The sequence below is a fragment of the Trematomus bernacchii genome, unplaced genomic scaffold (genome assembly GCF_902827165.1).
Source record: "Trematomus bernacchii unplaced genomic scaffold, fTreBer1.1, whole genome shotgun sequence".
Taxonomy (NCBI): domain Eukaryota; kingdom Metazoa; phylum Chordata; class Actinopteri; order Perciformes; family Nototheniidae; genus Trematomus; species Trematomus bernacchii.
This window is the reverse complement of record NW_022987593.1, coordinates 10,303,446-10,329,526: the sequence shown is the minus strand read 5'-3', so window position 1 is coordinate 10,329,526 and position 26,081 is coordinate 10,303,446. Positions and strand designations below refer to the sequence as shown.

At 39.6% G+C, this 26,081-nt stretch overlaps 2 protein-coding genes across 3 annotated transcripts; both read right to left on the bottom strand.

The window, feature by feature from the left end:
• Positions 1-1,501: 1,501 nt before the first annotated feature.
• Positions 1,502-26,081, bottom strand: LOC117482233 (hydroperoxide isomerase ALOXE3-like). The gene is made up of 17 exons (XM_034130276.1): positions 26,018-26,081; positions 25,668-25,845; positions 25,168-25,369; positions 24,931-25,012; positions 24,575-24,697; positions 24,365-24,468; positions 23,943-24,109; positions 23,665-23,808; positions 20,967-21,170; positions 20,522-20,608; positions 20,239-20,408; positions 19,382-19,503; positions 19,221-19,273; positions 17,836-17,883; positions 17,113-17,283; positions 16,014-16,285; positions 1,502-1,986 (listed from the first exon to the last, which is right to left on the bottom strand). Exons 2-16 carry the CDS (start codon positions 25,818-25,820, stop codon positions 16,106-16,108), a joined length of 2,010 nt encoding a protein of 669 aa, XP_033986167.1. The 5' UTR covers positions 25,821-25,845; positions 26,018-26,081; the 3' UTR covers positions 1,502-1,986; positions 16,014-16,105.
• Positions 3,025-11,983, bottom strand: LOC117482230 (hydroperoxide isomerase ALOXE3-like). 2 transcript variants are annotated; one of them, XM_034130273.1, is made up of 15 exons: positions 11,876-11,981; positions 11,535-11,712; positions 11,012-11,216; positions 10,802-10,883; positions 10,461-10,583; positions 10,253-10,356; positions 9,774-9,940; positions 9,479-9,622; positions 8,282-8,485; positions 7,796-7,882; positions 7,524-7,693; positions 5,759-5,880; positions 5,548-5,648; positions 4,894-5,064; positions 4,074-4,712 (listed from the first exon to the last, which is right to left on the bottom strand). In XM_034130273.1, exons 2-15 carry the CDS (start codon positions 11,685-11,687, stop codon positions 4,533-4,535), a joined length of 2,013 nt encoding a protein of 670 aa, XP_033986164.1. In that variant the 5' UTR covers positions 11,688-11,712; positions 11,876-11,981; the 3' UTR covers positions 4,074-4,532. The 2 variants fall into 2 exon arrangements, with proteins under 2 accessions (XP_033986165.1, XP_033986164.1); XM_034130274.1 differs by lacking the exons at positions 4,074-4,712; positions 4,894-5,064 and adding an exon at positions 3,025-3,284 and having other exon boundaries at positions 11,876-11,983.

Here is a 26,081-nt window from a genome sequence, read left to right as displayed (position 1 = left end):
GTGTTATGTAGCTTTTTATGCCTGTAAACGGTCTGCAGAGTCAAAACCCCTCAAAGTACACCCTGTAGCGAGTAAAACTCTAACACAGAAAATACCTGTCTATGCTGCCCCAGAACGCCTCGTTGGAGATTTTTCTTTTTCCATTTGTTTCTTCCGGGAACCGCATGACGTCATGCGGTTCCCGGAACCAAAATGGACCAATCCGCGGAGCTCCTCACACACCAGGACCTTTAGCGTAAATTTTCAACGAACAGAAGCATTGACGTGCATAGAGCTCCCTGAACGTTGGTAATAGACGAGTTGGGATCGCGGAGAAATGCTCTCCGCAGACCCATTCTCACAGCGTTTATAAACCTTTTTCTTACTCAACATCAAGCCAGATGTTTTTACTTCGGTTGTGAGTGTTTGTGTGTGCTCAGGATGAGTTTCGCTCTGTCCCGCTGTATCGCCGACCCGGAAACCACACCAGTAAGCCAGCTCACTGAGCAGCGAGCCTCGCAACGTCCCGACCAATCAGAGCACACTGGGCTCACAGGGAGGGGGGGCAGGAGTTCCAACAAGCCGTTTAGGACAGAGAGTGAATACCGGTGAATACACATACTTGCTCTATGAGAAACCAATGTGAGTTTTGAAAATTGCACAATATAAATCTATTTTAGTAGACCTCAACAATGGAATTATGATCAGTAGAAATGGCCATGACATGGGACCTTTAACATCATTTTGTTTTTGAGAATGTTTCCCCTTTGCGTCAAGCCTTGTATCTTTTTCTTAAATTGCCATCCCTATTTTGCTTAGCTTTTCTACCATTATTCAGCCAATTGCTTTAGCAGAAAGTTCGACCACTCGATTAGTCGTTTGTGTTACAACTCGCCAAGTAAATGACTTTGACCAATTCATGTTATGTCCCTGGTCTAGGGGAACCTAGACATACCATAAAATGCACACTCGATACTCAGTCAGTGACATAGAAAATCTAATTTGCAGTTTTAATTTCATCCGATGTGAGAAAAATGGCATCATAATAAACACAAACTTCTGAACACAAAGAACCCTAAACTAACCTAACCAAAACCAAACAAAAGACAAGCGTCTTAGCTATCACCTACCATCAAAGCATGAGAATGCAGTGACTCATATTAAAACAAAATGTGCTTTTCACTCCTAATACTGCTGGCTTCTTTTAGCTCAACAATTCAAAAATGTTCACAGATTACTTATTACAGTAATTTCCTTAAATCTAATTTAAACTAATGGTGGCCTTTACCAAAACGTCCTCCCATCATTTCTGCGCATTTATTTACATTGAATCCCATGGCAGTGAAAAGGCGAGTAAAGCGGGGGAATGTATTGCAGACCATTGATACCTATACATTGATACCTATACATTTACAAACCTATAACAGACTACAGAGCAACATTTTTACAGATAAAACTAACAATAAAATATGATAAAGATAGGTAATGACAATCATAATAATGATCTCCCAAACACTTAAAATATTGTAGAATAAGCAAACTTTATTTGGATTAAATGTGGTCAGTTTAAAATACTTAGTGATAGTTAATACAATTCAAAGGAGGTATTACATGCAGAAAGTCTGACACAAACTTGACAATTCACTCTACAACAAAGCAAAATTGGAACACATTTCTAGAATATGAAGAAATTGTAGATTATAGAGAAAAATCATTAAAAGTTAAGAGATAATCAATCCAGAGAATATGCTGATCAAATTTTCTTGGAACTTGGGCTATGTTGTGATTTTTAAAGGGGTATTTGCAATTTTTCGCATATGCACCATGCTGGTATTTTTTCACAAAAATATAATTATATTCTGTAAACCTATTGGCATAAAACAAACAGGCTCAAAAAGGATCCCTCTGTATCTCGATTATTAGAGATGCCCAAAACGTTTTTATTCTGATTTAAAACTTAAAAAACACTTAACTTGAATATGCTATATAAATCACAGATTAGCATATATACTTAAAAACGGAATATTCAATATTCCCTTTCTCTCCGCTAATATTAAGCGAAATGTAGCAGACAGCTAAGGGTCTCACATTATGATAATTATGTGGCCACACTGTTTTCCATCACCTCTGGATCCATGTATGTGTATGGGATATCCAGACCAATGTTTCTGGCTATGATGTCTGCACTTAACACTTCAAGCTCTCCTTGAAAATCCTTTATCAGCTGACAGGGAATCTCCTCACTGAAATGCTCCTCTGGGAACTCGCAAAGACAGACCTGATGAGATCAATGATACATTCAAAAATAAAAGTTCAAAAGTATTTCAAAACAGATAATTGACAATATAGTGTGCAGTTGTTGTAATCACAAGTTTTTTCAGGGCTCAAAGAGGGTATTCAGAAAACCAAACAGATCATGCATTTTAGCCATGCCTCATACCCCTCTATTTCAGCCCTGTTACAAAAGTGCTGATTCTGGGTCTGTAGCTTCAAATGTAACCCGCTCCGTTGGAGCGTGGCCAGCAGTGAGCTGTGTGAAGAAAAGAGTGTCTACTCAGCAGAAACTCAGCTCAATGCTGCCGTGATTAAACGCCATTTTATGTTCCAAACCACATCAAGGATTCTTTCTGAAACAGTAAGGAGCTCAAATGCTTTTTCTCTTGCGGGTTTACCACAAGGTGAGTACCTTTTTATATCCGGCTTCTTTACACATATTCTCTCCAGTACAGCGTTAGCTCTGAGTGTTAGCGATGCTTGCTAATGTAAACACTGACCATATTACTTCCAAAACACGTCGCTAATTGTTTCTGATACAGCAACGTTTCTAATAGGGGACGATAGGAACGTTGCCAGAAGTTCAATGTAAAGCCAGCCCACATTTTACTAATGTCGTCATGATCGAAGCAAATCTGGATCAGCTCCGTTGTACCCCCGTTTTTAGAGATGTGGGTAAGGAAGAAAAGAGAGAGGGTTGTATTTGCTGACACTTTGAGTCTCCTTACAAACAGGGGACACATTTGTGTATAAAAGTAATCAAAAAGTTCATTTTGCATAATAGGTGACCTTTAATGAAAATACTATGTGTGTACTTGAATTTGAGTAACAACATTTTTATTGAAATATTGGGCACTTACAAAGTCAAACGGAGGCTTGCTGAGCACCCACAAGGCGGCCATTCCCTGAGCTGATATACCGATGTCAGGCAGTGTGTTCAGCATCGTGGCCTCGCTTGTTGTCCCCTTTGTGGTTGGTGGGGGAAGTTGCAGGGAGAAGGGAGTGTTGGGCATCCAGCCACCATAGTCAAACTGTGATAACATTAATAATTGATTAAAGGGCCCATGTCATGCTTTTCCGGTTATTACCCGTCCCCTTGTGTGTTATGAAGGTTTTTATGCATGTAAACGGTGTGCAGAGTCAAAACCCTCAAAGGACACCCTGTAGCAAGTAAAACTCTAAGACAGAAAATACCTGTCTATGCTGCACCAGAACGCCTTGTTGGAGATTTCTCTTTTCTTCCTGGGTACAGTGACGTGCCCATACCCAAATGGACCCATTGGTAAATGGACCAATCGGCGCACAGCGAGGCTGTGAGTCTGTGTGTGAGCATAAACACACAAACTCCCAGCCAGGCTGCGGGTGTGTGTGTATGCTCGGGCTGGGATTAGCTGTGTCTCGCTGTCTCGCAGACGGTCACTCTGTCCTCCAACAAGCCGTTTAGGACAGAGTGAATACACATACTTTACAGAGATGCTGTATGAGAAACCAATGTGAGTTTGGAAAATTGCACAATATAAATCTATTTCAGTATACCTCAACAATGGAATTATGATTAGTAGAAATGGCCATGACATGGGACCTTTAAAATATACTATAAAGAGAAACAAGGACACAAAATTATTGCTTTCAAAGAAACAAAACAAGACAAAAAAACTAAAGAGAACAAAAACAAGCAGCATTGATTGATTGACATGATTTAGGTCCCTTTTTCTGTGCTTTTGCCCGTCGTTTTCCCTGTTTTGGGTGTGTGAGCGATTACAATAGGGTCTTCGCCGACCTCTGGTCTCAGACCCTAATAATCTGCCAAACACTTAAAATATTGTAGAATAAGCAAGCTTTATTTTTGATTAAATGTGGTCACAGATTAAAATAGAATTAGTGATAGTTAATACAATTCAACTGAGGTATTACATGCAGAGATTCTGACACAATTCACAATTTCACAATTGACAATTCACCCTCTTCAACAAAGCAAAATTGGAACACATTTCCAGAATATGAAGGAATTGTAGATTATAGAGAAAAATCATAAGAGAGTTAAGAGATATTCAATCCAGAGAATATGCTGATCAAGTGTGTTGGGAGCTTTGTTTAAGGAGGCCTGTGTTGTGATTTTTAAAGGGCATATTAGCCTTTTTTTTGCATTTGCACCATGCTGGTTGGTTATGAAATATTTCCAATATGTTTCACAATAATATAATTGTATTCTGCAGACTCACTGGCATAAAACAAACAGGCTCAACAAACAAGCTCAATTTGGTCTCAATTTATGGAAATTAAATGGTCACACTGTTTTCCATGTCCGCTGGATCCATGTATGTGTATGGGATCTCCAGCTTCCTGTTTCTGACACTGATGACTGTAGTCAACACTTCAAGCTCTCCTCGAAAATCCTTTACCAGCTCCGAGGGAATCTCCTCAGTGAAATGCTGCTCTGGGAACTGGCCAAGAGGGACCTGATGACATCGATGCAAAATTAAACTTATAAACTATTTTAAAACAGACTATTGACTATAGTGTACAGTTGTTCTGATCAGGATTTTCTCAGGGGATCAAATAGGATATTCTTGCTTTAATGAAAATATTTTGTGTATTGAATTTGAGCAACGTCATTTTTGATGAAATGTGGGCACTTACAAAGTCAAACGGAGGCTTGCTGAGTAGCCACAAGATGGCCATTCCCTGAGCTGATGTACCAATGTCAGGCAGTGTGTTCAGCATCGTGACCTCGCTTGTTGTCCCCTTTGAGGTTGGTGGGGGAAGTTGCAGGGAGATGGGAGTGTTGGGCATCCAGCCACCATAGTCATACTGTGATCAAATGAATAATTGCCAGACAACTAATTCATACTTTTTTAAGCCAGGCCATGGCATTATTTTGATAACAGTCCACTACTTTGGCACAGTAATGTTCAACAATTGCATGTCTTTTCATAAATGTGGATACAAACAGAGAGATGAATGGACCCAAGATGATTCATACTGGAGATCATCTAACTTTTCCTTAAGCACCACCATAAGGTTTAACATTCTTTGTTTGAAGATAAATGCCTCAATATCTTTCTGCTACATTGCCAATACATTTTCCTTTAGACATTCAAGTTGAACATGAGATTATAGTTTAGCTTATGGCCATATAATAAAACAACATGTTTGCATGTGGTAAACTAAAAGTGTGATCTCAGTAAATATCATCCTTGTCTCAACCACACGAAGGTGGCGCTTTTTTGGCATGCTAGTGATTTCAACAATAGCAACTTTAACTGATCATATAAGAAGATTAAATGACCTCACCTGTCCATCGTTCACAGCTGAGTGCTGTGCTGAGCAAGTGAAGAGAACCATGGTGACAAACTTCACCAACTCAGCCACAGAGCTTAAGCACTGTGGAATTCCTGAAAATTAAACAAAATAAACAGCGTTACTGAAATAAATCAAAATGGGGACATGTCACTTTCCTAAATAATGGAAATGTATCCCTATTGAATGTTTCTGTAAAACCTACCTGTGCTTTCTTGGGAAAGAAATCCATGTTCAAAAATGTCAGAAGTCCACTTCTGTAGTTCTGAGTCTTGCTTGACCTCATCATCACTCTTGTAGTAGAAGGTGAGCAATCCCTGCACAAACCTGTAATACAAGTAGAATCTTACGTTTTTATAAACTACACACTTATCTTAATAATGTGTACACCAATTTACAATGCAACCCTTTCTGAGGTATTTTGTCTTCGCTTTTTCTCCAAGTTTTGTCATGGTTTTGGATTTATGTTGCAATTTTCCGGTTTTATTTTGAAATTCTGTTCTCCCTGTGTCTGATTGTCTCGATGTGTTCACCTGTTGCCCTTTTGTTTCTGCCTCCCCTGCCCAGCTGTGTCTTGTCCTGTGATTACCCTTCTGTGTATTTAGTCTTGTCTTCCCCATTGCTCCATGTTCGGTCGTCGTCTTTCTCATCCACGTTACCTGCCTGTACCTGTTTGTAAGTTTGTTCCTGTTCCTCGTGCTCCCCGATTTGTTTTTGTTTTTTGTTTTTTCTTTATCATCGGCTTTTTTTTATTAAAGCTGCTTTTTGTTACATGCCTTTTGTCTTTTACTGCATTTGGGTCCTATTTCCCCCCAAGCCTGACAGTATGACCGAACCACTATGGACCCAGCAGTTGTTTCTTTTCACCAAGAGCTGTACGAGCTAAAGCACACTCTTGAGTGCATTTACAGAGACTGGAAGAGAGCCTCTCCTAGAGGGGCCAAAGTTGATGCCGTTAATGAGGCTCAGATGGAGGTGGCCAACAAGCCATGGCTAAGGAGCTTGTTACCTGAATGGCTAAGACTATTTTCAAGCAGCCCCAAGTGCCAGTCTCCAGCCTCAGACCCCTTTTTAGGGTCCCGCCTGGCGTTAGGAGTTCCGCGGAGTCTCCAACGGTTTGTTAAGAGACGCAAGGCCAGGCTACCAGCTCGTTCGCCGGCATCCAGACTACCGGTCCAAACCCCAGCAGCCATGCCTCCATCTCCTGTTTCGGCCCAGGAGCCGGGCCTTCAAGGCCTGTTGGTGGTCCGTCCTACTCCTGCCCCCTGTGTCCTGTTGGTGGTCCCGCCGACTCAAGCCCCTTTTCCGCTGGGGATCCTGCCTAAACCATGTCCTGTCCCGTCGGGGACACCTGTCCCGCCGACACCGGTTACTGTCCCGCTGACCACGGTTCCTGTCCCGCGAGGGATCACGCAGACAGTGGTTCCTGTCCCACCGGTGGTAATGCAGACACCGGTTCCTGTCCCCTCCGGGGTCCCGCAGTCTGCTGCTCCAAGTGCTCCCGATCCCAATACTCCTGCTCCGGCGATCCAGCTGACTCCGGAGGGATCCCATCGCGGCCTACGCCGCCCTCCTGCCCGTCCTCCGGAGCTGTCCCGTCGCCGCACTCTTGCCCGGCCCCCGGAGTTTCCCAGCCGCGGCCTTCGCCCCTGCTCTGCCTCTGCCTTGCTCCCGGGCTGTCAGCCCAAACCCGTCCTCCGGACCCCCTCCACCCACCCTTTTGGCCCTAGTCATGCATTTGTTTTTCTTTATTATGTAAAACTGATCTCTGCTTGTTCACGTAGGAACTGGAAAGACTTGGCATTAGTTACTTGTGATGAAAATAATTCAACTAAACCAGGAACCTATCTGTTTTGTTTTCATCTAAAACACAATCACTTGGTAAATTTGGCAAAACATGTTTAAAAAAGTTAGATTTAAAAATAAAGTTATAATGTTTTGTATTATCACATTGCCAGTGCCAGAAGAACCTGTTAATGATATCCCAAAGCTTCAGTCCATCATCCCTGTAGTAGTAGTTCGGCACATCGTCCATCCCACGCTCAGCAATGTCTTCCGGCATGCAGAGAGACTTGTAGGTGATTGAGGACATGGATCTCTCAAGGATTGTGGACAGAGCCTCACCGCCAGAAGCTGCATACTATAGAGAACAATCAAATATGTAATGAATAAAGACAAACACTATACATGACATGAAAAAAGAGTAGGTAATGGTTTTCTGATCATGTTGGTCCTTTCGTACCGTGTTAAAAAATCCACTTGGAGATATTAGAAGATTTCGAGCCATTAAGTTGATTTGCATAGTGTAGCGAGTGCGAGGTAGGAGGAGCTGAGGTAAAGAGGAAACTCTGTAAGCAACATTATTACATTCAAACCATGTGAGACATGTTGATGCTTCTGTACATTTATCAGTGTAAAACAAAACTAGAAGAAGATACAAAAATCAGCAGATTAAAAAGACCATAAAACTAAAACACTACATGTTACTTGTTAGACGCTTTTATCCAAAGCAATTTACATACTCTATACTGTGGGCAATCCCCACAGGAGCAATTTGGGGTGAAGTGTCTTGCCCAGGGACACAACGACATGCTGACTGCAGTGGGGTTTGAACCTGTGCTGTGGGGTTTGAACCTGTGCTCCCCTGATCCGAACACCAACGCACTAACCCACTGCGCCACACGCCTCTAAAAACTACAGTCAATTTAGTTTTCTCCCCTTCACTTACCTTGTAGAGTGGATGCACCATGGGCACATTGCGCAGCAGTGACACAGCAAAAACCTCAGCCAGCAGATGAGTGCGCAGCAGATGAACATTTAGTTGATGCTCGCTGAAATCTGCACTTCTCACAAACATCTTGGCTGTTAACCAGTCATACTCAGAGTCAGTAGGAAGGAAGATGGGGTTGTCATCTGCTGGAGTCTGCTTCAGCTGTACGGGGAGAAATAGGGGTGCAGTTCTTTCAATCGATTTGATCAAGTACCAGTCTTGGTCGATAATGCTTAATTATTTGATTGTTGAAAGTTTGCCTATTAACCATAGGTTTTATACACACAGTCAACTTCAGAACAGTGGCATTACTTTCTTCAGTCTTACATACGCAAATAGATTAATGTATCTTAATGCGTCAGCTTTAGCATCAGCCTTGTCGGAGTAAGACAGACAAGACAAAAGAGTCTTATAGGAGTCTCGATGAGGCAAAGTGGAGGGGAATTCAACTAATTCTGATTTAACAAATATGACAGGTGGGGTTCCTCAAGGCTCCATCCTAGGACCTCTTCTCTTTTACATCTACATGCTACCACTGGCTCCGATAATGAAAAACAACAAAATAAGTTACCAACTATGGAGATGATACATACATTTACATAACCATTTCACCAGGAGACTATGCTCCAATTTAAACACTGAGTAAGTGCATTGAACAAATCAATGACTGGATGTGTCAGAACCTACTTCAATTAAACAAAGGTAAAACTGAGGTAATTGTTTTTGGAGCCAAGGAGGAACAAATAAAAGTCAGTGCTGGGCCTCAGTCGGCAAAACAACAGAAATAGCCAGAAATCTAAGTGTAGTAATGGACAAACATTGAATGGTTTAGGAGCAAAATACATTTCTGATCACTGCTAAACTATGAACCACCCATAACTCTCAGGTCTTCTGGGACGGGTCTGCTTTCTGTCCCCAGAGTGAGAACCAAACAAGGAGAAGCAGCCTTCAGTTAATATGCTCCAAATATAGGTGGTTGGAGTCCAATATGTGTCAGGACAGCAGATACTCTGCACATCTTCAATCGCAAACTGAAAACCCATCTGTTTTGATTGTACCTTGGCAATTAAATTCTTGAATAAACACTGGTGTTTTTTACTAAAGCCATTTGGCTTACTTCTCTGTACATATGACATATGACAGTGTTTATCTTACCTGTATAGCAATCGGCATCAGCTTATCATCAGGTGTTTTCTGGAGCAGGACAAGGGGAGCCATCAAGTACTGCTGCTTCTCATGGACAATGTTTGCTTTCAGTCCATCCAAACGTGTGTAGTCCAACAGGAATATGTTGCCATTCTGTTTTAAATTTGAGTGATGTGAGAGATATGATGTGACTGACATGCGTACAGTGTGGATATGACACACAACACAAGTGAAGAACTCAGTGCAAAATGTCATTCAAAATGTAAAACATGACACTTAGCTCAATTCTGGTAAAGAGAATCACCTTCATTTCATCTGCCAAACTACTCTGACCATCAGGGAAGATCATGTCATCAGTGACAGGGAAGTTTTCAGGCAGAGCTGTACAACGTCGGATCAAAATCGGATTGACACCATTTAGGTACTGGTAGCCAAAAAAAGTGTCCTCCTTCCAATGTTCCGTTACATATTCTGAAAAAACAAAGACATTGGAATTGTATTGTTTAAAACTTTGGGCTAGAAACTGTGACATTGCATGTGAAAATGTATCTAGAGTCACTGAGTCATAATTGGACACTTTTTCTTGTTATTTTCAAGTCAGTTATCAGTCTTCCTGGTATCTATTTAAATGCTTACACTTAATAAATCGTTTTCTTATAAGTAAAGATAAAACTGAGCGGAATTTGTGAGGGACTTTTTTAGATACATTTTCAATATTCAGTAGAATCTAAAGTATTATCTGTTTTTTATGTAGGTATATATATAATATGTATATGATTGTACTTGATATTTCAGTGTCCTTGGAACAGAACACACGATTGATATGATCAATATCAGTCCAGTTCTTCTCGGAGTCAGCGATTCCCTTTACTTTCAACTCAGCCAGCCTAAAAAATACAACAATTAACTTTATTATAATGCCCTAAAATGATTTGAGGCTGGTACATAGTTTGTAGATTGTTGGATATCTAACAGGACTTGAGAAACTCACGCAGTAGCTGCTGTGAATCCAAACTGAATGGTCTTGTTGAAGGAGAAGCGGACCTCACAAGGCAGAGAAGAAGCATCTTCTGCCTTCATGATGTGGGGTATTCCCTCTGCATACACATCCCAGCTGGGAGTAATAGAGAAGAGAGGTGAGGAGATGTGCACTGTCCAGATACTAATTGCAATTGTTGTTTATAGTATACAAACAAATGTTTTGGTATATGACATTTGCATATTGCACAATTGGCCAATGTCTGTTTCTAAAGTTATTATATATGACATTTGGATGGATATAAGTTTTCTGGATGCATGAAGTTAAAATGCGTATAAGCTCTGAGCGCTCACCGATAGTCTTTCTCTCGCTGTTTCAGCTCCTGCTCCCTACTGTACCTGCCAAGATGATGGCTGTCTTCACACACTCTCAGAGCTTAAGGAAGAAAAAGGTTAAAAAATGTTGATATTCACATAATGTTGGAATGAATTTACTCTGACCTCCTTGCATTCTGTGGTCTGTGAACATTTTACTGGATGTCAGACGAGCTAATTTCCAAATACCTGTTCCTTCTCTGAAGCGTTGCACCTCGCTGTCTGTGATCCAGCGGTAAATAGGAAAGATGTAAGTTTCTCCATCAGGAGACTCCACTTCAACCTTGGCAGGGAACCAATCGTCTTCAGGTAACACTACGGGATTCTTTTTATCGAGCTCTATCAGGATCAGCTTTCCAACAGAGACAGGACAGGACACAGTAAAAGTGGACACCTGAAGTAATGATGGAAAGGATTTGAAAGCAATTATACAATACATTTATTTACATTATAGTTAAATAACTCTTTTAACCCATGTGAGTTACAACAGTTGTATTCAATCATGTGGTTAAAAACACAAAATTGCAAGATGAAGCAAGTCAGTCAACTTGATCAAAGAACAAGATAATAATACTGTTTTGATGACTAAGTTGACATTAGCCTTACCTAATTGATATTTAATATCCCTTTATAATCTAAAAACTATTAGCAAAGTTGAGTAAGAGTGTTATATTTTTAGAGAGATGAGGTACGTACTGTATGTCTGACTTACTTTCCCAGCAATGAAAGCTAACGGCCCGGTGATGCAACTGAGCCTGGTGCGATCACTTTCCCCATCTGTGCCCACCAGCTTAATATGGATGTGGTTAATAGTTGTGGCATTGACAGGTGTACCAGTGGATACAGTCACTTTATAATCCACCATTTTCTCTCCGAAACGAAGAACAATCCTGTTGAGGAGAGAGTTATATTCACCATTCTCAGCCATTATTGTGTAAGATACCGTTTTAATTTGAATTATTTTGTTTAAATACTAGTATCAGAAAGAAAAAGACTGTGGCAAATTAAATTAAACAACAAATATTAAATGTGTCTCAGAAGCAGTGTTCTTACCTGTTCTTGAGTTCCTTTGACGAACTGTCCGTTGGAGTTTTTCACCACTGATCCTCCTCTTTTAACACATCCACATATTTGGGTGTGTCCAGTGAGTTACATGATAAAACATTATCTCTCATGACTGGTTCACCCAGATAACCAGCTTCTCCAGCATTAAACTTGAAGAAAAACACAAGGTCAACTACAAATATTAGAAATGACCAAATACAGGATTAGTTAACACAGTTTTCTCACATTTATATGATAGTTTTATTATAAACAAATGTAACATGATAGTAAAAAAATTCTACAGCATGGCAATATGTACAGACAACTCAAAGGAAAGGAAACAAGGTAAATACAAATAACAATTACAAGATTAAAGGTGGGGTAGGTAAGTTTGAGAAACCGGCTCGAGATCGCTACACTGTAAAAATATTCACTGTGAATTCACAATAAATACCTGGCCAAATGTTGCATGACTTTCACAGTAAGATTCACAGCAATTTACTGTGAATGTCTTCACAGCAATGTATTGTAATTTCACACCCATGATATTACAATACATTGCTGTGAATGTCTTCAAATGTCTTCAAATTTTACAGTAATGGGTTGTGCTATTACAGATTTTTATTTAGCCTTTATTTATACAGGTTTAAAATCTCATTGAGACACAAGGTCTCATTTCCAAGAGAGACCTGTTTTGATGATTTTGAGTACAGTGCTTTACTGTGAAATAATAGTTAAATAATGTCAAATCCAATTTTACTGTAGTTTTATAGATATTTTGTTGTGATATTACAGGGGCTTTTTATTACAATATTTCTCTGTAATATGATACTCTTAAATGCTGTGAAATCCTTGCAATGTTTACAATGTTGTTGTGATATTACAGAGGATTTTGATTGCAGTATTTTATTGTGAAATAATAGTTAAATGCTGTGAAATCCAAGGATACAGTCCTTTTTACATGTATTTGTTGGGATATTACAGGGGGCCTTGATTACAATATGTCACTGTAAAATAATACTGTTAAATGTAGTGAAATGCTGGTAAATTTTTACAGTGTAGAATTTGAAAATACACAACCGGAGAAAATCTGCCACTTCCTTATAGAGCCCCTCCTCCAACACACATGAACGCGCACATGACCAATGAGGGCACGAGATAAGTTTGTGCACAGATGGAAGGCTGACAGGCAGGTAGGCCATCCAGTTATTTTAGCCGGGCCGGCTAAAATGATTGGTCGTACTTTTTACAGTACTACGGCTTCCACAGATGACATTTTTTTATGGATTTTTTGTCAAAGCACTTAAGATATTCATAGCTATCGGGATGTTAAGAGCATTCCATGGAATATAACAAAAAGTGTATCTCGAGTCGGTTTCTCAAACTTACCTACCCCACCTTTAATACAATAAATAACAATACAATGTTATTTATTTTAATAATATTTGTATTGTTCCCAACAGAAACATAATCATGAATCATAACTTTCACTCAACATTTTATTTGTACCTTTTCAAAAATGTATTTAAATGATTATATCCATATTACTGAGGTTATAGTTAAGGGTGGTGTTTTAAGGTTAAATTGGGACATGGCCCTCTGGGGCTCAGCCCTGGCACATACATAGACCACTACTGCTGTTCATCAGACTTGCACATCTTCAACAAATGATATCTTCAGAAAAACATGTTCAAAATGCGTCTCCGCCTTTAAAGGAGGCTGCTGCAGATCAAATCAAGCGGTTTCTAAACTAACAGCCATACAGCAGCCAGTGTTAGAGATGTTTTGACTTTGAGCCATCAGCATGTCTTTTTGACCAGTTATAGTTGGTGAGCTTGGTGAAGGTATGTTAACCCCCATTGGAAACACTGGGATTGGGAATGCACGCATCATGAGTATCCCCACCAATATTGACATCTTAAGTATCTTTACATTTAGACAACCACCGTTTCATTTTAAAAATAATTAATCATTAACAACACTTTTGCCTTGAACCATGTTTAATGTCTTTTTTTCCCTCCTGTGGCAATCAACCCATCGGAGAATCAAGCAATCACATTGTTTCATCACACAATTTATTGTAACTATTAAAGGTCCCATGTCATGCTTTTCTGGTTATTACCCGTCCCCTTGTGTGTTATGAAGGATTTTCTGCATGTAAACGGTCTGCAGAGTCAAAAACCCTCAAAGTACACCCTGTAGCGAATAAAACTCTAACACAGAAAATACCTGTCTATGCTGCCCCAGAACGCCTCGTTGGAGATTTCTCTTTTTACATTTGTTTCTTCCGGGAACCGCATGACATGACGTCAAATTGGACCAATCTGCGGAGCTCCTCACACCTTTAGCGTACATTTTCAACTAACAGGGAGTCCCATTGACGTGCATAGAGCTCCCTGAACGTTGGTAATAGACGAGTTGGGATCGCGGAGCAATGCTCTCCCCAGACCCATTCTCACAGCGTTTATAAACCTTTTTCTTACTCAATATCAAGCCACACTTATTGTTTTTATCTCGGCTGTGAGTGTTTGTGTGTGCTCAGGATGAGTTTCGCTCTGTCCCGCTGTATCGCCGACCCAGAAACCACACCAGTAAGCCAGCTCACTGAGCAGCGAGCCTTGCAACGTCCCGACCAATCAGAGCACACTGGGCTCACAGGGGGGGGGGGGGGGGGGGGGGGGGGGGCAGGAGCTCCAACAAGCCGTTTAGGACAGAGAGTGAATACGGGTGAATACACATACTTGCTCTATGAGAAACCAATGTGAGTTTTGAAAATTGCACAATATAAATCTATTTTAGTATACCTCAACAATGGAATTATGATCAGTAGAAATGGCCATGACATGGGACCTTTAACATCATTTTGTTTTTGAGAATGTTTCCCCTTTGCGTCAAGCCTTGTATCTTTTTCTTAAATTGCCATCCCTATTTTGCTTAGCTTTTCTACCATTATTCAGCCAATTGCTTTAGCAGAAAGTTTGACCACCCGATTAGTCGTTTGTGTTACAACTCGCCAAGTAAATGACTGTGACCAATTCATGTTATGTCCCTGGTCTAGGGGAACCTAGAAATACCATGAAATGCACACTCGATACTCAGTCAGTGACATAGAAAATCTAATTTGCAGTTTTAATTTCATCCGATGTGAGAAAAATGGCATCATAATAAACACTAACTTCTGAACACAAAGAACCCTAAACTAACCTAACCAAAACCAAACAAAAGACAAGCTTCTTAGCTATCACCTACCATCAAAGCATGAGAACGCAGTGACTCATATTAAAACAAAATGGGCTTTTCACTCCTAATACTGCTGGCTTCTTTTAGCTCAACAATTCAAAAATGTTCACAGATTACTTATTACAGTAATTTCCTTAAATCTAATTTAAACTAATGGTGGCCTTTACCAAAACGTCCTCCCATCATTTCTGCGCATTTATTTACATTGAATCCCATGGCAGTGAAAAGGCGAGTAAAGCGGGGGAATGTATTGCAGACCATTGATACCTATACATTGATACCTATACATTTACAAACCTATAACAGACTACAGAGCAACATTTTTACAGATAAAACAATAACATATGATAAAGATAGGTAATGACAATCATAATAATGATCTCCCAAACACTTGAAATATTGTAGAATAAGCAAACTTTATTTTGATTAAATGTGGTCAGTTTAAAATACTTAGTTAATACAATTCAAAGGAGGTATTACATGCAGACAGTCTGACACAAACTTGACAATTCACTCTACAACAAAGCAAAATTGGAAAACATTTCTAGAATATGAAGAAATTGTAGATTATAGAGAAAAATCATTAACAAGTTAAGAGACAATCAATCCAGAGAATATGCTGATCAAATTTGCTTGGAACTTGGGCTATGTTGTGATTTTTAAAGGGGTATTTGCAATTTTTCGTGTATGCACCATGCTGGTATTTTTTCACAAAAATATATAATTATATTCTGTAGACTTACTGGCATAAAACAAACAGGCTCAAAAAGGATCCCTCTGTATCTCGATTATTAAAGAGGCCCAATACGTTTTTATTCTGATTTAAAACTTAAAAAACACTTAACTTGAATATGCTATATAAATCACATGCATACAAATATAACAGGCAGTAGCTTCATTCCAGTATATACTTAAAAACTGAATATTAATTTATTCCCTTTCTCTCCGCTAATATTAAGCGAAATGTAGCAGATAGCTAAGGGTCTCACATTATGATAATTATGTGGCCACACTGTTTTCCATCACCTCTGGATCCATGTATGTGTATGGGATATCCAGACCAATGTTTCTGGCTATGATGTCTGCACTTAACACTTTAAGCTCTCCTTGATAATCCTTTATCAGCTGACAGGGAATCTCCTCACTGAAATGCTCCTCTGGGAACTCGCGAAGACAGACCTGATGAGATCAATGATACATTCAAAAATAAAAGTTCAAAAGTTTTTCGAAACAGAAAATTGACAATATAGTGTACAGTTGTTGTAATCACAAGTTTTGTTGGGGCTCAAAGAGCGTATTCAGAAAACCAAACAGATCATGCATTGTAGCCATGCCTCATACCCCTCTATTTCAGCCCTGTTACAAAAGTGCTGATTCTGGGTCTGTAGCTTCAAATGTAACCTGCCCCTTTGGAGCGTGGCCAGCAGTGAGCTGTGTGAAGAAAAGAGTGTCTACTCAGCAGAAACTCAGCTCAATGCTGCCGTGATTAAATGCCATGTTATGTTCCAAACCACATCAAGGATTATTTCTCAAACAGTATGGAGCTCAAATGCTTTTTCTCTTGCGGGTTTACCACAAGGTAAGTACCTTTTATATACGGCTTTTTTACACATATTCTCTCCAGTACAGCGTTAGCTCTGAGTGTTAGCGATGCTTGCTAATGTGAACACAGACCATATTACTTCCAAAACACGTCGCACATTGTTTCTGATACAGCAATGTTTCTGATAGGGGACGATAGGGCCTTGGGCGGAATGTTGCCAGTAGTTCAATGTAAAGCCAGCCCACATTTTAGTAATGTAGTCATGATCGAAGCAAATCTGGATCAGCTCCGTTGTACCCCCGTTTTTAGAGATGTGGGGAAGGAAGAAAAGGGTTGTATTTTCTGACACTTTGTGAGTCTCCTTACACACCTTGGACACATATTTATGTATAAAACTCATTAAATACTATGTGTGTACTTGAATTTGAGTAACAACATTTTTATTGAAATATTGGGTACTTACAGAGTCAAACGGAGGCTTGCCGAGTAGCCACAAGACGGCCATTCCATTAGCTGATGTACCGATGTCAGGCAGTGTGTTCAGCATTGTGGCCTCGCTTGTTTTCCCCTTTGTGATTGGTGGGGGAAGTTGCAGAGTGATGGGAGTGTTGGGCATCCAGCCACCATAGTCAAACTGTGATAAAATGAATAATTGTTTAATACTTTTTGAAGCCAGGCCATGTCATTATTGTGATAACAGTCCACTACTTTGGCACAGTAATGTTCAACAATTGCATGTATTGTCATAAATGTGGATACAAACAACATTTTTGAGAGATGAATTGACCCCAGATGATTCATACTAATGACATTGGAGATCATCTGACTTTTTCTTAAACACCCCCATAAGGTTTAACGTTCTTAGTTTCGAGATAAATGCCTCAATAACTTTCTGCTACATTGACAATTCATTTTCCTTTAGACGTTCAAGTTGAGCTCAGGATAAACAGTGATGAATGTGGTAGAGCAAACATCAGATTATCGTTTTTATTTCTCCAGTAGTTTCAGGCTATATAGCCTCAGCTATACTTTGCAATAAACCAACGTTTTCATGTTTGCATGTGGTAAACTAAAATGGTAAATATCATCCTTGTCGCACCCACACCAAGGTGGCGATTTTCTGGCATACTAGCGATTTCTAAAATAGCAACTTTAAATGAACATCCAAAGTATTAAAAGACCTCACCTGTCCACCGTTCACACTTGAGTGCTGTGCTGAGCAAGTGAAGAGCACCATGGCAGTGTTGTAGTCAAGTCACCAATTCACGAGTCCAAGTCACTCTCGAGTCACCACTCTTCGAGTCCGAGTCCAAGTCCGAGTCACCAAGGGAGAGTCGTAGTCGAGTCCGAGTCCAAGTCCGAGTCACCCAAGGAATGTCCGAGTCGAGTCCGAGTCCGAGTCATCATTACCTGTGTTCGAGTCCGAGTCCAAGTCCGAGTCACCCAAGGAGTGTCCGAGTCAAGTCCGAGTCCGAGTCATCATTACCTGTGTTCGAGTCCGAGTCCAAGTCCGAGTCACCTAAGAAGAGTCCAAGTCAAGTCCGAGTCACAAGTCTTCATGTATTAATCTTCATGGATATATGTGTTGAAATGTAGCTGCTCCTCTACATTGCTTTTATCCTGTCATGTTATACTAATCTGTCTATTGAACTGCTGTGAAGCGAGTTTGGCTACAATTCTTGTAATAGGTGCTATACAAATATAAAGCTTATTACTAATATTATTATTATTATTATATATAAACTATGTTTAAAATGAGTTACCTTTTAGAGAAGTGATTATATTTGTATGCCAATATTTTCCTATGGTAAAGTTTTCGTTTTGCACTTTGATAGTAATAAGATCGGGACTCTTATTTTGAAGGAACTTTTACCGGTTAAATCGGTTTACTGATAAAGATTTAGCCCCAGAAAGCACATGGCTACTTAGCATGCAAAATGACGTCATTCTGCATGTTAAGTAGCCATATGCTTTCGTGTTATCGGCTGAATCTTTATGTATTGATTAGATGACGTTACTCTGATGATAGTGTTCAAGACAGCCTATATGTCTGAACTCGATGTTTAGAGTAATGTGTTCCGGAGCCTTCTCTTCAATATTGTTTCCACATAGAGCATTTTGCGCTGCTCTTTTCCAATGTGGAAGCAGAATGTGTGAAAGCATACAGCACGATGCGGGGTGTGTCTCTAGACATCTTTAGACTGGAATAGCGGGGCCCAGTACGTGAACTCGCCTCGCGGCCGGTGCACACGCCAGGATAGAGGACATCAGACTCCATAGAAAACTTGCTCGAGTCCGAGTCCGAGTCCAAGTCGGAGCGTCAATGTACAAGTCGAGTCCGAGTCATCATGGGGGGAAAAATGCACGAGTCCGAGTCCGAGTCCAAGTCAGCGTACGCGATAATTCACGAGTCCGAGTCCGAGTCCAAGTCATCGTGCGCGAGAATTCACGAGTCCAAGTCCGAGTCGCGTCAATCAGTGCGGGAGTCCGAGTCGAGTCACGAGTCCCGAAAATCGGCACTCGAGTCCGACTCGAGTCCGAGTCCAGGACTCGAGTACTCCATCTCTGCACCATGGTGACAAACTTCACCAACTCAGCCACAGAGCTTAAGCCCTTTGGAATTCCTGAAAATTAAAAGGCAATAAAAAGCGTTACTGAAAGAATTCAAAATGGGGACATGTTACTTTCCTAAACAATGGAAATGTAACGCTGAATGTTTCTGCAAAACCTACCTGTGCTTTCTTGGGAAAGGAATCCATGTTCAAAAATGTCAGAAATCCACTTCTGTAGTTCTGAGTCTTGCTTGACCTCATCATCACTCTTGTAGTAGAAGCTGAGCACTCCCTCCACAAACCTGTAATACAAGTAGAATCTTAAGTTTTTATAAATTACAACACTTATCTTAATAATGGTTACACCACTTTACAATGCAACCCTTTCTGAGGCATTTAGTTCTTGCTCTTTCTAAAAGTTTACATCAATACTTTGAAATTATTCTGGTTCATGTCACAAAGCAAATGAAAAGAGCAAAACAGTTTCATCTTGGAGATGCTCCCTTCTGTGGAAACATAGGAAATAAGCATGAAATAAATTGACACATATATGAGAGTATATATATAGAGAATATGCAAGAACCTTTGTTAACAAGAGGTTTGGGGGTTTGTTGAGGTTTGATTATTATTTTGCTTAGTAAAATGTAAACAATTGTTTCTGCTAACTCTTTGAGTTATTTTCAATGTGTGAAAGAAGCTTGTTTATTGTGCTTCTTGACATATAGACCTTCCAAACATTATTTGGTAATCATTTGCCTAAACTTGGCTCAGTAACTTGTGTGTTTTTCTTTATTATGTAAAACTCATCTCTGCTTGTTCACGTGGGAACTGGAAAGACTTTCTGGCATTAGTTACTTGTGACAGGGGAATTAATTAAACTAAACCAGGAACCTCACATTGTATCTAGATGTAGATTTATGTTTTGTTTTAGTAAAGTACAATCACTTGGCAAATTTGGCAAAACATGTTAAAAATAGTTAGATTGTTTAAAAAAGTTAAACTGTTTTGTATTATCACATTGCCAGTGCCAGAAGTACCTGTTGATGATATCCCAAAGCTTGCGTCCGTCATCCCTGTAGTGGTAGTTCGGCACATCCTCCATCCCACGCTCAGCAATGTCGTCCGGCATGCAGAGAGACTTGTAGGTCATTGAGGACGTGGATCTCTGCAGGATTTCGAACAGAGCCTCACCGCCAGAAGCTACATGCTATAGAGAACAGTCAAATATGTGATGAATAAAGTTAGAGACAAACACTATACAGTACATGACATGAAAACAGAGTAGGTAACGGTTTTCTGATAATATTGGTCCATTCGTACCTCATCAAAAAACCCTTCTTTCGATATTAGAACATTTCGAGCCAGTAAGTTGATCTGCAGAGTGTAGCGAGTGTGACGTACGAGGAGCTGAGGTGAAGAGGGAACTCTGTAAGCAACATTATTACATTCAAACCATGTGAGACATGTTGATGCTACTGTACATTTATCAGTGTTACACAAAACTAGAAGAAGATACAAAAATCAGCAGATCAAAAAACTATATCAATCAAATCAAGTTTATTTATAAAGCACATTTAAAAGCGATTTTTGGTTGGGCCAAAGTGCTGTACATGTAATAAATACTACAATCACATAAAAACACATTACTACAATCACAATAAAAGACAATAAATTACAACAGATATATAAAAAAAAACACAGGGAAAAGTCAGGAGTCATATATATATTAAAAAAAAACTAAAGTAAGTTCAGTATTCTCACTTACCTTGTAGAGTGGATGCACCATGGGCAAGTTGCGCAGCAGTGACACAGCAAAAACCTCAGCCAGCAGATGAGTGCGCAGCAGATGAACATTTAGTTGATGCTCGCTGAAATCTGCACTTCTCACAAACATCTTGGCTGTTAACCAGTCGTACTCAGAGTCAGTAGGAAGGAAGATGGGGTTGTCCTCTGCTGGATTCTGCTTCAGCTGTACGGGGAGAAATCGATTTGATCCAGTGACAGTTTTGCTCAATAATGCTTAATAATTTGCCTATTTACCATAGGTTTTATACACACAGTCAACTTCAGAACAGTGGCCCTACTTTCTTCAGCCTTACATACACCAATAGTTGAATGTGTAATTTATCGTGTTTTCGACAAAGAAAATGGGAAGCAGGCTGATAATTGCCAAAAAGTCCTTTAACCTGTTAAGCCCTGAGCCTGTTTTTCAGGTCTCAGGCTCGAAAATGACATTCCCAGAACAAATGACCATATCTTCCCTTCTAAAAGGGTTAAATTAATAATCTTTTTTCTCAAAGTAATGATAAACCTGTGAGTTGGATGTAGAAAAGTCAGAATCAATATAGATGTTTTTTATTTTAAAGAAAATTCAGATTGAACATAGTAAAAAACTGTAAATTATAGTGTCCGTCCAAAAATTATTTTTTACTTATAGTGAAAACCACCCTTGGATGATGGGTTAGTAGACTAAAAGCTTTAGAAATCCAAAGTACAACATATAATAAGTACCCTGTATCAAGATTGATGCAAAACAAGTGACATTTGACCTTTTTAGAGAGATTTAGCAAAAATAGACCACTTCTGGGGTCATTTGGGTGGATTTTCCATATCTCTGGCCCCCCTTGCTCAATTTTGATGGTTGACACCTCTTTCTGACCGTTAGAGCCAATAGAATCGAAGGGGGAGTCCCCCATACACACACGTTGTGAAGAGAAAAGGTGGGGGCTTCGCGCATATAATTTTGCATCAGAGTGGACCTATCTCTAGTTTTGACATCTGGAAACGGAAAAGCAGTTTTAATGCTTATGGATTGTCAGAAATAATTTGAAAGGGACACAGACACATTAGATTAACCTATGGATTAACTTCAGCAGCGTTTTTATCGTTTTAATGCCATTGAAGACCACTTTGGAGAGACTACAGAGCCAAAGTAAAAATGTTAGCATTTTTAGCTACCTAGCGTCACCTGTTTTGATGTCCGTTTTTGTCTCTCGGGCTTAACAGGTTAAGTATAGTTTTTACGGTGATTCACAATTTTCCTCTATGTTTGCACACAACGTTGCAAGCATGCAAGCAGTGAGCTCTGTGAAGAGAAGGCTGTCTACTAGCAGAAACTCAGCTAAAAGCTTTTATTTGTTTTGTTTTATTTTATTAATTTATTATTATTTTTTGTTTTGTTTTGATTTGTTTTATTTTGTTGTTTTTGTTTGTTTTTGCCTGTCCTTGTTTGTCTACCCTCCCCCCGACTGTAAAGCGTCTTTGAGTTTGAGAAAAGCGCTATATAAATATAATTTATTATTATTATTATTATATCCGGCTTTTTTACACATACTCTCTCCAGTACAGCATTAGCTCTGATTGTTAGCGATGCTTGCTAACGTAATGACAGACCATATTACTTCCAAAACACATTGCGCATTGTTTCTGATACAGCACATAGCTTGATATGTTCTTTATTTAGTGTTTACCGCAAGGGTGTAACTTTGGTTTGAGAAGTGGGGGGGGACACAAAATAGGGGTCTGGCTGTCCCCCACAATGACATTTTTTTTTTACTGTCCTATAGTAGCCTACACATTGGAATGATTTCTTACCTTATTTTGTACAATTATATGAAATATATAAACGTGTGCCATGGAAATATGTGTTTACATAGATGACCAAACCGTTTGAGACCCACTGAGATTAACTAAAATTAACTATCTGAACCCTCAGAGAGTCCTTTACCTCACTGAGCTGAGGTAATCAGTGCCTCACAAGATTTTGAAAAGTGGGTCGGACATGTCCCCCCTGTCTCCAGTGGAAATTATGCCCATGGTCTACCGCTAGAACTGTGCCATTGTATGTATAGTATATATAACAACTTTACTCTAAGTCCCTCCCGAAGACATCCTGCTGAATACACAGACACACAGCTGCAGGGGGGGGATTCAGCTAGCGACTGTATATGGAGACGATAGGTAGGGCCGTGGGCGGATCGTTGCCAGGAGTTCAATGTAAAGCCAGCCCACATTTCAGTAATGACGTCAAGTCTGCAGCAAATCTGGATTAGCTCCGTTGTACCCCCATTTTTAGAGATGTGGGTAAGGAGGAAAAGAGAGAGTGTTGTATTTTCTGACACTTTGTGAGTCTCCCTAAACACCGGGGACGCATATGTATGTATAAAAGACATAGAAAAGTGCATTTAGCATCATAGGTGACCTTTAATGAAAATACTATGTGTATACTTGAATTTTAATAACGTAATTTTTTATGAAATGTTGGGCACAAAGTCAAACGGAGCATTGCCGAGTAGCCACAAGGTGAAACATATTTATGTATAAAAGACATAAAAAGTGCATTTTGCCTAATAGGTGACCGTTAAGCTATTTGCTTACTTCTCTGTACATATGAAATGTACTGTATTGAATGTTAGTCCGTCCTTACATCTTAGATGTTAGCTTTATTTAAGCGTGTATCTTACCTGAATAGCAATCGGCATCAGCTTATCATCAGGTGTTTTCTGGAGCAGGACAAGGGGAGCCATCAGGTACTGCTGCTTCCCATGGACCATGTTTGCTTTCACTCCATCCAAACGTCTGTAGTCTAACAGGAAGATGTTGCCATTCTGTTTTGAGTGAAGATGAGATATGATTTGACTCACATGCAAACAGTGCAATATGAAACACAGTGAAGAACTTCCAAGACTACCAAATTCTAAACAAATATGGCTCTAAACTCAATTCTGGTAAAGATAATCACCTTCATTTCATCTGCCAAACTACTCTGACCATCAGGGAAGAGCATCTCATCAGTGACAGGAAGGTTTTCAGGCAGAGCTGTACAACGTCGGATCAAAATGGGGTTGACACCATTTAGGTACTGGTAGCCAAAAAAGGCATCCTCCTTCCAATGTTCCTGGACATATTCTGGAAAAAAAAATACATTTTAATTTTATTGTGTTTCAGACTTTGGGCTAAAAACTGGGATATTGCATGTTCAACTGTATATAAAGTCACCCCGTCATTCTTGTTGTTTTAAAATGAGTTATCAGTTTTACTGGTATTTATTTAAATACTAAATAAATAGTTTTCTTCTAAGTAAGATAAAACTCACTTTTTTAGATACATTTTTGGTATTCAGTAGAATCTAAAGTATTATATATAGTATGTAGATGATTGTACTTGATATGTCAGTGTCCTTGTTGCGGAACACACGATTGATATGATCAATATCAGTCCAGTTGTCCTTGGAGTCAGCGATGCCCTTTAATTTCAACTCAGCCAGCCTAGAAAAAAAGCAACAAGTAACTTTATTATAATGCCCTAAAATAATTTGAGGCAGGTACATAGTTTGTAGATTGTTTGATATCTAACAGGACTTGAGAAACTCACGCAGCAGCTGCTGTGAATCCAAACTCTATGGTCTTGTTGAAGGAGAAGCGGACCTCAGGAGGCAGAGAAAGAGCATTTTTTGCCTTCATGTTGTGGGGTATTCCCTCTGCATACACATCCCAGCTGGGAGTAATAGAGAAGAGAGGTGAGGAGATGTGGACATTCTAGATACTAGTGTATAAGTTTTAGTTTGGAGTATACAAACACATGACAAGTATTCAATATAGCAACATATTTAGGTATACTGTATTACATTGCATAAAGCTTGGCAAGTGTCATATGTTTGTAATATGTTTGGATGGATGTAAGTTTCAGGATGCCTGAAGTTAAAATGTGCATAAGCTCTGAGCGCTCACCGATAGTCTTTCCCTCGCTGTTTCAGCTCCTGCTCCCGACTGTACCTGCCAAGAGGATGGCTGTCTTCAAACACTCTCAGAGCTTAAAGAAAGAATCACAGGTTAAAATATAATATTGATATTCACAGTATGTTGGCATGAATTGACCCTGACTTCCTTTTAGTCCAGCTTGCAGAACTTGTATTCTGTGGTCTGACATTTTTTTACAGGATGTCAGAAAAGCTAATTTCCAAATACCTGTTCCTTCTCTGAAGCGTTGCACCTCGCTGTCTGTGATCCAGCGGTAGATGGGAAAGTTGTACGTTTCTCCATCAGGAGACTCCACTTCAACCTTGGCAACGAACCAATCGTCTTCAACGACCAGTACAATCTCTTTATCGAGCTCTATCAGAATCAGCTTTCCAATAGAGACAGGACAGGACACAGTAAAAGTGGATACCTGAAGTAATGACAGAAAGGATTTGAAAGCAATTATACAATACATGTATTTACAATATAGTTAAATAACTCTTTTAATCCATGTGAGTTACAATAGTTGTGTGGTTACAAACACACAATTGCAAGATGAAGCAAGTCAGTCAACTTAATCTAAGTACAAGATAATAATACTGTGTTGATGCCTAAATTGACATTAGCCTTACCTAATTGATATTTAATATGCCTTTATAATCTAAAAACTATTAGCAAAGTTGAGTAAGAGTGTTATATTTTTAGAGAGATACGTATGTCTGACTTACTTGTTTACGACTGAAAGGTAATGGCACGGCGATGCTTCTGAGCCTTTTGCGTTTACTTTCCCCATCTGTGCCCACCAGCTTAATATGGATGTGGTGTTTAGTTCCGGCAAAGACGCGTGTACCAGTGGATACAGTCACTTTATAATCCACCATTTTCTCTCCGAAACGAAGAACAATCCTGTTGAGGAGAGAGTTATATTCACAATTCTCAGCCATTATTGTGTAAGATACCGTTTTAATTTGAATTAATTTGTTTAAATACTAGTATCAGAAAGAAAAAGGCAGTGGCAAATCTAAAGAAACAACAAATATTAAATGTGTCTTTTAAATTACAGAAGCATTGTTCTTACCTGTTCTTGAGACCTGAGTTCCTCTGACGAACTGCCCGTTGTAGTTTTTCACCACTGATCCTCC

Bases quoted from the DNA above. Each gene is read 5' to 3' on its own strand.
- LOC117482230 (XM_034130273.1), bottom strand. From the start codon at position 11,687: ATGGTGGATTATAAAGTGACTGTATCCACTGGTACACCTGTCAATGCC. The intron at 9,623-9,773 runs GTGATTCTCTTT...AATTTAAAACAG, and splicing joins GTTTGGCAGATGAAATGAAG to AATGGCAACATATTCCTGTT. The intron at 5,065-5,547 runs GTGAGGTCATTT...ATTTGATCACAG, and splicing joins CAGCTGTGAACGATGGACAG to TATGACTATGGTGGCTGGAT.
- LOC117482233 (XM_034130276.1), bottom strand. From the start codon at position 25,820: ATGGTGGATTATAAAGTGACTGTATCCACTGGTACACGCGTCTTTGCC. The intron at 25,013-25,167 runs GTATTTGGAAAT...TCTTTCTTTAAG, and splicing joins ACGCTTCAGAGAAGGAACAG to CTCTGAGAGTGTTTGAAGAC. The intron at 16,286-17,112 runs GTAAGTACCCAA...TGATCTCATCAG, and splicing joins GCAAGCCTCCGTTTGACTCT to GTCTGTCTTCGCGAGTTCCC.